Source organism: Hyla sarda, chromosome 5, assembly GCF_029499605.1.
Source record: "Hyla sarda isolate aHylSar1 chromosome 5, aHylSar1.hap1, whole genome shotgun sequence".
Taxonomy (NCBI): Eukaryota; Metazoa; Chordata; class Amphibia; order Anura; family Hylidae; genus Hyla; species Hyla sarda.
In genome coordinates this window covers 270,605,116-270,618,198 of record NC_079193.1, presented here as the reverse complement: position 1 = coordinate 270,618,198, position 13,083 = coordinate 270,605,116, and the positions used below count along the sequence as shown (strand labels likewise).

Sequence of the window (13,083 nt, the reverse complement as noted above, 5' to 3'; positions counted from 1 at the left end):
AGATCATCTATGAATCTTCCATACCACTGCACCTGACTTGAGAAATGATTATTTGCCGAAAAAATATTGAACTCTTCCCAGTAGGACATGGTGAGGTTAGCCATTGAGGGGGAGTGCCTCGCCCCCATTGAAACTCCACTACACTGAATGTAAAATTCCCTATCAAAACAAAAGAAATTATGGGTCATCAAAAACCAGGTGACTTGTTTGATATACTCACATAAGTCCTCTGTATACTCACTGTGGCGTTCCAAATGGTGCTCTAGGGCTTTTAGTGCAATGGACCATGGTATACAGGTGTACAGCGACACGACGTCGCAAGTTAGCCAGCACCAGTTGGATTGCCACGTGAGTGATTCGAGACTATTAAGTACATCCCTTGAATCTTGCAAATAGCCAGGGACCCTTTGTACTAAAGGTTGTAACATCTGATCTAACCACGAGGATAATCTTTCCAAAAGGGTTCCCCGGCTAGATACGATCGGGAGAACTTCCAGTGGCTCCATAAATAACTGGGTGGGATTACTTTTCAATTTTTGATACACTTTTTGATCTGCAAGTAATTCATGAATTTGGGTCATGTACTTGTCCTTATCCATTACAGTCACGACACCTCCCTTATCTGACATACGTATGACTATGGTGTTGTCTGCCTGTAGGTCTTTTAATGATTTGTGTTGTTTTACTGTGAGGTTATTTGTTTTTTTTACTACTAACTGTTTTGTGTAGATTGGTGAATTCTTGTTCTAAAACCTCCTGGAATTTGTCCATTCCCTCGGTGCGTGACTGCAATGGATAAAAACATGGATTTTTAATGACATGATGTTTGTTTGTTGCTACATCCTTACGTGTTAATCGATTTTCATATGCAAGATCCTCCAATGTCACTAGTGCTTGTTGCTCTGCACATGCAAGTGATTTGAATTTATTCTGTATGTTACTCCGTAACGAGGGTTCTGCATTGTCTTCTGTTTCCAAGTCCAAAAAATGACACTTGACCGTTAAATTTCGCACAAACGTATCAATTTGGACTAATGTATTAAATACATCAAACGTATTTGTTGGTGCGAAATTTAAACCTCGTGACAAGACATCTATATGGTCCTCATTTAGGATTTTAGAAGATAGGTTTAGGACGCTGCTTTCTTCCCTGTGCGACTTCGTGTCTGCAGTGGATCTATGCTTGTTGGTCCTCCGGTGCTTTTGTTCGGCCCTCCGGGTTTTCTTCCTCTCCTGCTCCTCCAGTTTTTTGGCTTTCGTGAGTTAGATGTGTTTTGTCTCTCTTGCGAGGTTGAACTGTCTGAACAGGTGCTCTCAACATCTTCAGTGTCCACCTCCGTGGAGCTGGAGGTCACTTTTGGGACATTTTTGGGCTTGTGTTTATATCTTTTTTTTAGGATGAAGTGTGGAATATTGCGATCCCACTTAGCCTAATCATATACTTGGTTCACGGTGTAGTCTTTAGTGTCTCTCTTATATTTTACTTTTTTTGTTTCCATAATGTAATTTTCTAGTTTTTCCACCAGTTCATTTATTTTGGTTAGAAATTCATCATAATCCGGTAAATCTTTGTATTTGTCCACCTCTATTTTTGTCTTTTCTAATTCTTCTTGTACAGTGTCCAATTTTTTGGATTCATACTTGACAATTACGTTGATGAGAGTTTTGGAACATACTGTTAGTGCTACAAGCCCCACCAGTCCAACTTTACCCTTGTTGCTGCTACTTCCAACCAGGTCTACACATTCGCAACCCATGATCTCAGAAAAAGGATACTTTTTTTTCAGCTTTTTATACAAAAGTTAATTCTTCTTCCCTATTTTGGAATACCAATCCTGTTTCATCTTCCAAAAATAGATGATTTTTGAAACTCCTGTAAAAATCCTTGCCGCCTTCTTCAGTTGCCAGACTAAAAACCTGTTTCAACAATTAGTGATGGTATGCCGCTGACATTTCTTCTGGAGCAAATGCTAACAGTGATGATTGAGGAAGGAGGGATGGAGAACAGTTCATTTCTGGCTGGCTGCAGTATGGATGTTCTACATGAGGACTAGTTGGAGGAGGAAGAAAAGGAATAAGGATTTGGAGATGAAATCCGTCAAAGTGATAGGGGAAAAGGAACATATACAACATAACAGTAAGGATTGTCATGATGACAAAGAGGACCATGACCAACTTTAGCAGTATGGGAAGCAGGGGGAGCAAGCTGGGCACTCAGAAAAGTTAGCAATGATGGCGAGCTGTATGCTTTCTTGCTTGTGCAGTGCATATTGCATGCTTAAAGGTAAGAAATGAGTACTGGATAGTCATACTCTTAGACCCTCAATATAAAACCAAAATGGGGGAATTTTTTTGCTGAATTGGATTGCTTGTTTTTTTTAGGAGAAACTAAGCAGTCAGCTTGCCAGCACCAAACACCTGCCAAACGGGGATCCAGTCTCCGCTTCCCGCTGAGTCAACGCTCTACTCCCTCTGCCAGCACTACAGGCAGCAACATCTTCACATTGGAATACATGATAACAATGTTTTGGCATCCAGTATTCCCTCAAACATGAATCATTTCCAAAGGGATGTAAACAACCACCTGAACAACCAGGTTGAGGAATACCGAAGCAATGCTCTTTCCCTGACATACACCATGAGTCCGACCCCATGGACTTCTGGGTCACCAGATTAGCCAGAACTTTCCCAATTTGCCATGGGTGTTCTGTCTTGTCCAACCTCCAGTGTAGCATCAGAGGAAGTGTTCAGTGCAGCAGGGGGCAGTGTTACCCTTAAGTAAACAAGATTGTCTGCCAGCAACGTGGAAAAGCTCATTTTGTAAAAATAAGGCATGGATCAGTGAGGAATTTAAACCTCCTGTGCCAGATGCCACTGATTAGACAGTATTACCAGCATCCCTGCTGTACACTGGTTACTATCAGATGGACACCTTCTGCTGTATGCTGGATATTACAAGCCAGCCACCTTCTGCTGTACGCAGGATTCTACTTTTAACACTAGTCCGCCACTTGCTGCTGTACACTGGCTACCAACAGTCTGCCACCTACTGCTGTACACCGGATACTACCAGTAAGCAACCTTCTGCTGCATGCTGGTTACTACTAGATCATCACCTTCTGCTGTACGCTAGTTATTACCGGTCAGCCACCATTGACAAATCCCACCAGTCCGCCATCACCCTTGGTGCTGCTATTTTCAGCCAGGCCTTTACATACATAATTCATGATCTCCAAAAAAAGGAATATTTTTTTCTGCTTTTCATTCAAAATAGGGATATTTTTTGGAATGATTAAAAAAAGCCATGCTGCCTTCTTCACTTTTCAGACTCAAAGCATGTTGCTAATCCCAAAAAGGGTTTATTATTATCTGGTTGGAAAAAGCACTGCACCTTCCAAAACCTTTGTGCGCATTTTAACACCGCTAGGCATCTATCAACAACCAGGTATACTTTATGCAGCTTAGCTTTATTTTAGTGTTAATCAGGGCTCAAGTCCTGCAGGAACTTGTGGGAACTGAGTTCCTGCACTTTTTTTTTTTACAGCTGGAGCACCGTTCCCATTAGCAGGAGTCCTGCAAGATCAGCCCTAGAGTAGAAATGTTGGGTGAGTTCCCACACTTTTATTCCCAGTACTCGACCCCTGGTGTTAATCCACTAGAGTATAAAACAAGCTGTTAGTTACCATGCACTACCTCATGTCGCCATAACGGAGTTGTAAACCACTTTAAAACTACTTGAATACATTCCTAGCAGTGCTATACAGGGCAATAGTGTTCTTAAGAAGTGTTATAAACGTGTTTAGGGGCTTATTTCATTGCCAGTTCACAACAAACTAGTTCAACCAGAATCAAACATTTAGCGAATGTTCGTCAAACCTGGCGAATCAAACTTTTCAAAAGTTTGCTTATCTCTACTCCTGATACATTTGAAGTAAGGCATTAAGAGTCATAATTTACAGTCAAAATATTGCACCATATGCATTATCGAATATGTTATCTATTGGCACACACTGATAACAGACAGGTCTGTTATACTAGTTTCCACCATTTATAAAATGTATAGAAGATCTCCTATTTGTTTGGTAATAAATGCATATATTATTATTATGTGGGAGGCTTATTTTCAGAAATTTATCAAGAAAATTGTTACTTGGTCAAGGTGACTATTGACACTGGAAACACAGACTGCACTGGGACAACATTTAACAGCTCTTTTCTACTGAGGAAATTATTCAGGATGACTGCTCCCTTAACAAGTCATTGATAATTTGTTTATAATGCAATTTGCTGTGACTGGGGACATGGAAAAGAGAAGAAAAAATATTCCCTCATGACACCACTTATATGTAGTTATATTGTTTTCTCCTGTGGCATTGCTGTAAAATATTTAACCATTGAAAGGCTTTTTCAAAGCATATCTTCGTCTATCTGTGGTGGCCCAGTATGGGATAGTGTTGCCCCGTACCTTTCCTGCCCTGTCAGGCAGTGTCCCTCAGTGTCCCAGGGCCCCCTCTTTTTGTTTCCCCATATATATATATATATATATATATATATATATATATATATATGTTGTATATTAAAAGATGTGTTATGTCTTTAATAAAATGTACCATGTGACTGTTGCCCAGGAGGTACCAGTGACCAGATACCCAAAAGTTCACCTATGGGCTCCCTGCTAGTCTCCCCCATATAAACCCTGGGTGGAGCTAGCTTTTCTCTCTTCTCTCTCTTGCTTCCTGCTGAGGTCCAGTCAAGTCATGCCTAGTGTGTGTCCAGAGTAGTGGAGGCCTCAAGTCAAGTCCTGCAGCCACAAGTCAAGTGTAAGTAAGATAAAGTCACCGTCCTGCCAGTCACAAGTCAAGTCAAGTCATCTGTCTACCCAACGTGGCCTGCACTAAATTCTCCCATCCAACTACAAGTCCCAGCAAGCCTGCAAGGCCTCTGTGTCCCTGGTCACCTCCTTGGGTCCTGGCTGTACTGCACTGTTACAACTGTCTACCCTCAGTCAAGCTACCATTGTCCGTAACTTGGCGTCGGTGTCTTAATTGTCCCCGTGCCTAGCCCAGGATCCAGCGGCATACCTTCGGGGGGTTAAGGCTTAACCATGCCCTGGCGTCACAAACAACAGGGGTTGATACCATCTGCCCTGCACCTCACACCCCGCCATACCACAACTTTTGACATTATGAACAGGATATGGGTGTGTGCCTTATTCCAAAAGTCCTCCCCCCTAGTCTGAACTGTGTCCAGTATTGTCTGCAAAAATCGCATGCTGATGTGAATAAAGTTTGCGCCAGAAAGTGTACAGGACTTTGTCAGTGGAATGTGTTTTACCCAAGGCGCTTGTGAAATAGAGGGGGAGGTGAAGAAAAGACTGTCATCTGTTATTGAGGAAAACCCTGAAGTCGTGAACATTATGTGCACAATTCGTACTGAAGCAATATCACATCCCAAGGTGTCTGCCGCCATACCTGAAAGCATTAATCTGTTGGAAGGAAAGTGTGCAAAAGGATCCCCCCGACGTGGAAGCCAAATCGTAGTTCCTAGTCCCAAGTGGAACTTGTAAGGTACGCCCCTTATTGCCAGGTGGGCAGAAGAAGAGAACGCACTGCTGAGTCACTTCCGGTCCCTGCATCCGGCAGCCATTTTGCTGGAGACCGGAATAAGAAGCGGAGCAGAGCCAGACCTATTCAGTCTTGTGGAAGTTCCTTGTGAGAGTAAGAAGATGGCGGATGCGCAGCAGACTACCCATGCAAAGAGTCCCAAGATATTGCCAGAGGCCCGGAGAGTCGCCGCGGCGCACATGTTCCATGAGTTAGCGGACCGTCTCCAGAAGATCTCCATCAGGGCTGAGGAGGCCTGCTATCAAGTTTCGCTGCCTGAGGACGACAGAGACCCACCTGCAACCCCGGCAGAAGGTACGCCGAAGTCTTCATGTGAGCCGTCGCTGGTGAGGCTGTCACCCTACCACCGGACCTGGGAATCCTGGGTGGAGATCTACACGGAGGAGTCGGAAGTGAGTACCCCTCAATCTACCCCCAGTCCAGAGCCAGCACCCCAGGTCCAGCAGCCCACAGCACGTCCCCAGTCACCATCGCTACCTAAGTGGTTATTTGGCGATGAGCCGGCACTTATCCAGTTTATGAGAGATCATCTCCTACTCTTACCAGGGAAGTCACATCCTTCTGTCGCAACTGCCCAGGCCGAGAGGGCTAAACGGGAGGCCGAATTGGCTGCCATCATGGAAGAATTAAGGGCGCAGAGGAGAAAAGAGTATGGTCCTCAAATCATGCCGTATAAAGTCCGTCAAGTCCAGCAGCAGGACACTTGAAGCCTGATACCTAAGGAGGCTAGAGCAACCCTGAGAGGGAGAGCCAACTCTAGAACAGCGGAGGGCCACAGTCATCAAGTTCGACAGTGTGGGGGGCTATGGTACACTAATGGACTGCCACCACTGTGATACTATTCTGGTCAACAGGAGAGTGGTGAAGAGAGACTACCTACCGTCACCTCTACACTCCCTAGAGAGTGGGGAGATTGTAGAATACACCCCTATAAACAGCCTGCAAGGGGAATGGGCAGCAGCCATCACCAGGCCCAAGAATCCTACGCAAATACGCTTTGCCTATTCCCCTCTTAAAATTGGGACTCCGATCCATTTGGTCTCCTGCCGCCAAGCATCAAAGGGAAAGTCGTCCAAGAAGAATGGTATCCGGAGTCACCCGTTATGGACCCCAGATATCTGTGTCGAGGGTCTTCTACAGATGTGCCAAGCCCTACTCCTGTGGTCGAGGAGGTTTGGCCTAACCAACGGGCACCAACCAAAGTGTCCCCGCCTACTCCTGCTGAGGAGTAGGTTTGGCCAGCCCAACAGGCACCTACACGTGATCCCCCAGTGGCGCAAGCTTCTGCTGTACAAGTGATGGTCACTGTGTGCCCGACCATCAATGAATCCTTTTTGTCCCATGTGTCGTGGGATACTCATGTCAGCCCCATGGAGGGGGCACAGTCTCGTGGTCCTTGGTACATGTCCCAGCCTATAAAGCAAAGTGACCGTCGAGGTTGGGATGTAAAGTTGCCAGGCCACAGTATTTGAAGATTACTACTATCGAGTCGTGAGACTAACTGTGTTCAGGAATCGTTGTTGTTTTAGGATTTGCAATGCTCAAGAAGAAGTGTCTGACAAACTTGTCAAGAAGTTTACTTGATAAATGTATAAGTGTTCCTGCCCGGCTTTCAGCCATGACCCTTTACTGAGAGCTCCAAAATGTACCAGAACTGTAGAGCGGTACAATGAAAATCTGTATATATCATCAGAGTAATGTATTTTTGCCCATGATTTTTGCACAAATAGATACTTATGTTGGTGTGCTGTAATAAAACGTGTATAATATGTTTATATGGTAAAAGTAGTCCACATACATGTAAATATATCAGTTAGGACTGTAACATTATTTGAACACCCAGTCCCCCCATGTCTAAAGTAAAAATGTCTAATGTTTTCTCATGTCCAAGTATGCAGGTTACTTTACTGGCCAGAAGGCATTCCTAATAGCTATACAAAACAAGTACAGTGACAGAGATAATATAATGTCAAATTAATACTTATGTCTAGATTAAAGGGGTACTCCGCACCCCTAGACATCTTATCCCCTATCCAAAGGATAGGGAATAAGATGTCAGATCGCCGGGGCCCCGCTGCTGGGGACCCCCGGGATCTCGGCTTCTGCACCCGCCTGTATGGCTTCCACCTCACACCGGGAACGCTGGAGGCTTCGGAGCCCGACCACAATGGCGGACGAGCGTGACATCACGACTCCGCCCCATGTGATGTCACGCCCCACCCCCTCAATGCAAGTCTATGGGAGGTCCGTCATGCCCCCTCCCATAGACTTGCATTGAGGGGGCGGGGTGTGACGTCACATGGGGCGGAGTCATGACATCACACTCGTCCGCCATTGTGGTAAGGCTCCGAAGCCTCCAGCGTTTTCGGTCTGAGGTGGAAACCGTACAGGTGGGTGCAGAAGCCGAGATCCCGGGGGCCCTCAGCAGCGGGACCCTGTTGATCTTACATCTTATCCCCTATCCTTTGGATAGGGGATAAGATGTCTAGGGGTGCGGAGTACCCCTTTAATATGTACAGAGTTCTGGGGGGAAGTGTGTAAAACCAAGGAACCCCAGTAGCCAAGGCATTGGGTAGATAGCCTCCGGCAGCCCACTCCGATAAATCTTTAATAATTGTTATGCCTATTGTTGTTAGAGAGTGTCCAGAACGTCATTACAAGGTCAAAAATCCTTGCATATGTACAAGAGCATTTATGGACATTCACCATGCCACATGGACTCATTTCTGTTTGTCATCAGACCTGAAAAGGACATTGGCCCAGATTAATCAAAGAATGTCTACGGTAGAGCTATTTTCCCACGGTTATTTGGGTGGTGGGTTTGACTAGCGTGCATCTTATTTATCAAAAAGGTGCAGCAGGATGATGAATTTTGTGCAGCTCTGCTGTGGTGGCAAAAGCTCTACCACATACACTTTTTTCCAGACGCTTGTGAGGGAGGGAAGTAGACACTTTTCTGGGACCTGAATTTGGCAGGTTAGGTGTTTTTATTTACTTTCACAGGGCTGCCGGGACATTTTTACTTGCATTAAAGTCAAATTTGATTGCGGTGTCTAAGGGGTTAAAGCCGAGCATCACCGTGATCAGTGATGTCTGGCATTAGAGATAGGTACTGGTGGCCACCAGGACCACCCAGCTATGACCTGTGCTCAGCTCCTGAGCACATGTCATGCAAGGGGAGTGGGACGCTGTCATCCACAAGAGGTTAAAGTTTGAATTGCGGAAGGTAGAAGTGATTCTCACGCCTACTGGTAGGTGGTGTAGCTTTGCGCCTAAAAAAGTACCTTTGCACACAAAATAGCGACTTTTGACAAAAGTTGCAAATGATAAATACGTGACCACTGCATGGTCAAAAAGAAAAAGTTCTACAGGTAGGCAAAAAGAGTGAAACTGTCTATATCAAAAGGCACATAAAAGTTGCTTAATATGCTGCTTGCACCTTAACTGTGCCAAAACATAGACAAAAAAATGCTCTAAAAGCAATGATAAATATCCCCCATTGTGTTTAAAATGCCTCAGGAACTGTCATTGGCCCCAGTGGTCACTTTGGTACTCCGCCCTCCAGGACTGGGCGTCAAGGGTGACTGCAATTAAGAGGGGGAGTTGTGGTAGCCCAGTACGGGATGGTGTTGCCCCGTAACTTTCCTGCCCTGTCAGGCAGTTTCCCTCAGTGTCCCAGGGCCCCCTGTACTTGTTTCCCCATTTGTATATATGTTTTATATTAAAAGATGTGTTATGCCTTTAATAAAATGTACCATATGATTGTTACCCAGGAGGTACCAGTGACCAGCTGACCCCAAAGGTGACCTATGGGCTTCCTGCTAGTCTCCCCCATATAAACCCTGGGTGGAGCTAGCTTCTCTCTTCTCTCTCTTGCTTCCTGCTGAGGTCCAGTCAAGTTGTGCCTAGTGTGTGTGTCCAGAGTGTTGGAGGCCTCAAGTCAAGTCCTGCATCCACAAGTCAAATGCAAGTAAGATAAAGTCACCGTCCTGTCAGTCACAAGTCAGTCAAGTCATCTGTCTACCCAACGTGGCCTGCACTAAATTCTCCCATCCAACTACAAGAACCAGCAAAGCCTGCGAGGCCTCTATTCACCTCCTTGGGCCCTGGCTGCATTGCATAGACTGTTCAACTGTCTACCCTCAGTAAAGCTACTGTTGTCCGTAACTTGGCGTCGGTGTCTTCATTACCCCCATGCCTAGCCCAGGATCCAGTGGTATACCTTCAGGTTAAGGCTAAAACATGCCCTGGCATAATGAACACAAGGGGTTAATACCATCTGCCCCTAGGGTAACAACATCTGCCCTGTACCTCACACCCCGCCATACCACATATCTATCTATCTATCTATCTATCTATCTATCTTATATAACATATCTTGCAACTTTGTAGCATGCCCCATCAGACTCTATAATGTATAGAGATATACAGTATCTCTGTGCATACAGAGTCTTACAGAACACATATGGCCAAACATGCTCTGTAGCAATGTGCATGAACAATAAATGTACAGGGGTTTCCAACTATTAACACTTATCTCCTATACACAGGATAGGAATAGGTGTATGATCATGCAAGGATTTCAACTAGGATCCCCAGATGGTATACGTAATGGTTGCATGTACACAGTGCCACTCAATTCATTGTTTATAGGCAGCTTCCATACATAATGTAGGGAGTGGCAGTGCGCACACATGACTGTCCTTCCCTTCCAAGGAGAGATTGAGGACCCGGTTCTTGAGATCAGAGGTGTCCTAGTGGACCCCCAGTGATCACAAACCTATTACCTATGAAATGGATAGAGGATGAGTGTTATTGGTCTGAAAATCTTTTTGAGGGAGACTTATCGTTGTCTTCAGACTTTTTTTCCTGCTTTAATTTGGCGCATAAATTGACGCAAGTGCGCCTAAGCACTTTTTTTTATTTATTTATTTTACTTTTGGCTGTAAGCATAAAGCTACAAACTATCTTACAAAAGTCAATTTCAATTTTTACTGTGCATTGGTAACGGATTTATCAAGTGTGAATGTCGCACAAAAAGTCGCAAACACAAAATGGTGTTCTGAAGTGATTTATTGTTTTTTCCTTACTTGCGCCAAATTTATCAACCTCCCTGTCATAGTATGATAAATATGTTGCACATAAGCAAAACGAAATAAAAAATAAATGAACTCAAAACACACTTTTTTAAGACAATAATGATAATCTCCCCCTTTAACTTTGTTTTACAAACACTAGTATGAGGGTAAACTCATATGGCAGATATGCTGCACAGATCTGTAGAAATGAAAAAGATCTTTCATAACTAAGTGGGATTGTAAAAAGCACATGCACTTGTATTTGATCTTTATATTTTATAACATTTTATTATTCGCAAAGAATGATACATATTTACAATGGATTCAGTAAGCCTTCGGACCCTTTCACTTTTGTCATGAATTGTGATAAAAAAAAAAAAACGACAATCATGGTTTTCCCTACAATCTGCACTCAATATCCCATAATAAGAATGTGAAAATAGAATTTTACAATTTTTGCAAACATGACATCGTGTGAAAAAGTGGATCTGAAGACTTTCTGAATGCATTGTATAAGGATTATTGAGTGTAATAAGCTGCAAGAAAAACAAGAACAGCTAAAATAGAAATTGTTTCCCCAATGTTTAGTTACACAAAAAATCTGTTTTGTCAAAAATCCAACTTGTTCTTTTTTTCTTAAAAGCCAATTTCTTTTTTTTTTTTATGTTCCACTGAATAGCAATTTTTCATTGATTGAAATAGTCCCATAGTAATGATTATAAGAATGAAAGGATAACAATAATACTTTTTAGAATATTATATAAAAATTACAAAACAAAACAGTACTTAAAGCATTACTGTTTATTAATTATATTTTTGGCATGTCACACAGACATGTCAGAAGTTCTGATTGGTCAGAGTCCTAGTGCTAAGACCCCCTCTGATCGTTAGATTTTCCCTACCCGGCTCTGCAATGTAGGAGATTGGCTCCATTATAGTCTATGGAGCCCATTTTCTACAATCAGATATACTGTGTAACAAGGAAGCAGGCCAAGTGTCAAGGAGGCTTGGCCGAGTTGCTCAAGTGCTACAAACTGATATACCTCCTCAATTGCCATCACCTCCCAGCCCCTCCTTAATAAATGTATACAGCCCTGTACACCAGTCAAGAAGGGGCTAAAAGATAAGGGCAAGTGAGAATGGGCGATTACCTGTGTCATTAAAGCAGCTTTTCTCTGCCTTCTTGGTATCAGATCCTCCCAAACTAACCTACCCCTTCCCCCAACCCACTAATCTACCCAATCTACTATATGGGGCACCAAGGCAACCTTTTTTTTACTGTTTAGGGCATCATAGGTGCTGGTAAAGTTAGAAGCCTAAGATGTTTGTCTTGCAGGTTCTTCAGAGATGAGTCCTGACTGGTGATCTGAGCAGGATGGAGAAGAAGAGGCAAAGTGAATGCCAGAGTTATAGCTCTTAAAAGGTGAAGAGGAAATAAACAAAAAAAAGTGTAGTAGAGTCCAATACAATAAACAAACACTGTACAGAAGTCAGGGAGGCAGTTCAGGACACAATAGGTTAACAGGCATAGATCTAGATAGAAGAAAGTGAGAAAGTGCTGGAAATACAAATACATAAAACAAAAGAATAGTCTGGTAAAAGCAAGGAGCAATTCAGGAGCTAGTGCAGAAATAACTCAAACACATGCAAGGAGTAACAGATTGGTTAAAAGGAGTACTCCACTGGAAAACAATTTTTTTTAAATCAACTGGTGCCAGAAAGCTAAACAGATTTGTAAATTACTTCTATTAAAATATCTTAATCCTTCCAGTACTTATCAGCTGCTATATGCTCCACAGGAAGTTCTTTTCTTTTTGAATTTCTTTCTGTCTGACCACAGTGCTCTCTGCTGACACCTCTGTCCATTTTAGGAACTGTCCACAGCAGGATAGGTTTGCTATGAGGATTTACTCCTACTCTGGACAGTTCCTAAAATGGACAGAGGTGTCAGCAGAGAGCACTGTGGTTAAACAGAAAGGAAATTCAAAAAGAAAAGAACTTCCTCTGGAGCATACAGCATCTTATAAGTACTGGAAGGATTAGGATTTTTAAATAGAAGAAATGTACAAATCTGTTTAACTTTCTGGCACCAGTTGATTCAAAATAAAATGTTTTCCAGTGGAGTACCCCTTTAAGTATATATACCACCTAAAAAAAGGGGTGGACGCTGAAGCCATAAGTAATTAATCATCCAAGCCCTCTGATTGGCCAAGACATCGTTACAGCAACGCAATGTGCATCAGCAAAACTTTAGAACCAGATCATGACATGTTTTTTGCAAGTCTTTCTATTGTTGTACAGTGGTCCCTCAAGTTACCATTGTATGTTGAAATCATTGTATGTTAAGACCATATCTCTATGAAAACCTGGTAATTGGTTAT

The 13,083-nt window shown here is 43.2% G+C and overlaps 1 protein-coding gene across 1 annotated transcript in view; it reads left to right on the top strand.

Annotated features, from left to right (window-relative positions):
* LOC130272682 (histamine H3 receptor-like) overlaps positions 1 to 12,113 on the top strand; it is a 71,886-nt gene extending 59,773 nt beyond the window's left edge. Inside the window, exon 3 of the mRNA XM_056518521.1 lies at positions 12,039 to 12,113. Coding sequence (XP_056374496.1) covers positions 12,039 to 12,053 — 15 coding nt within the window. The 3' untranslated portion in view covers positions 12,054 to 12,113. The remainder of the gene's footprint in view (positions 1 to 12,038) is intronic.
* Positions 12,114 to 13,083: the final 970 nt, after the last annotated feature.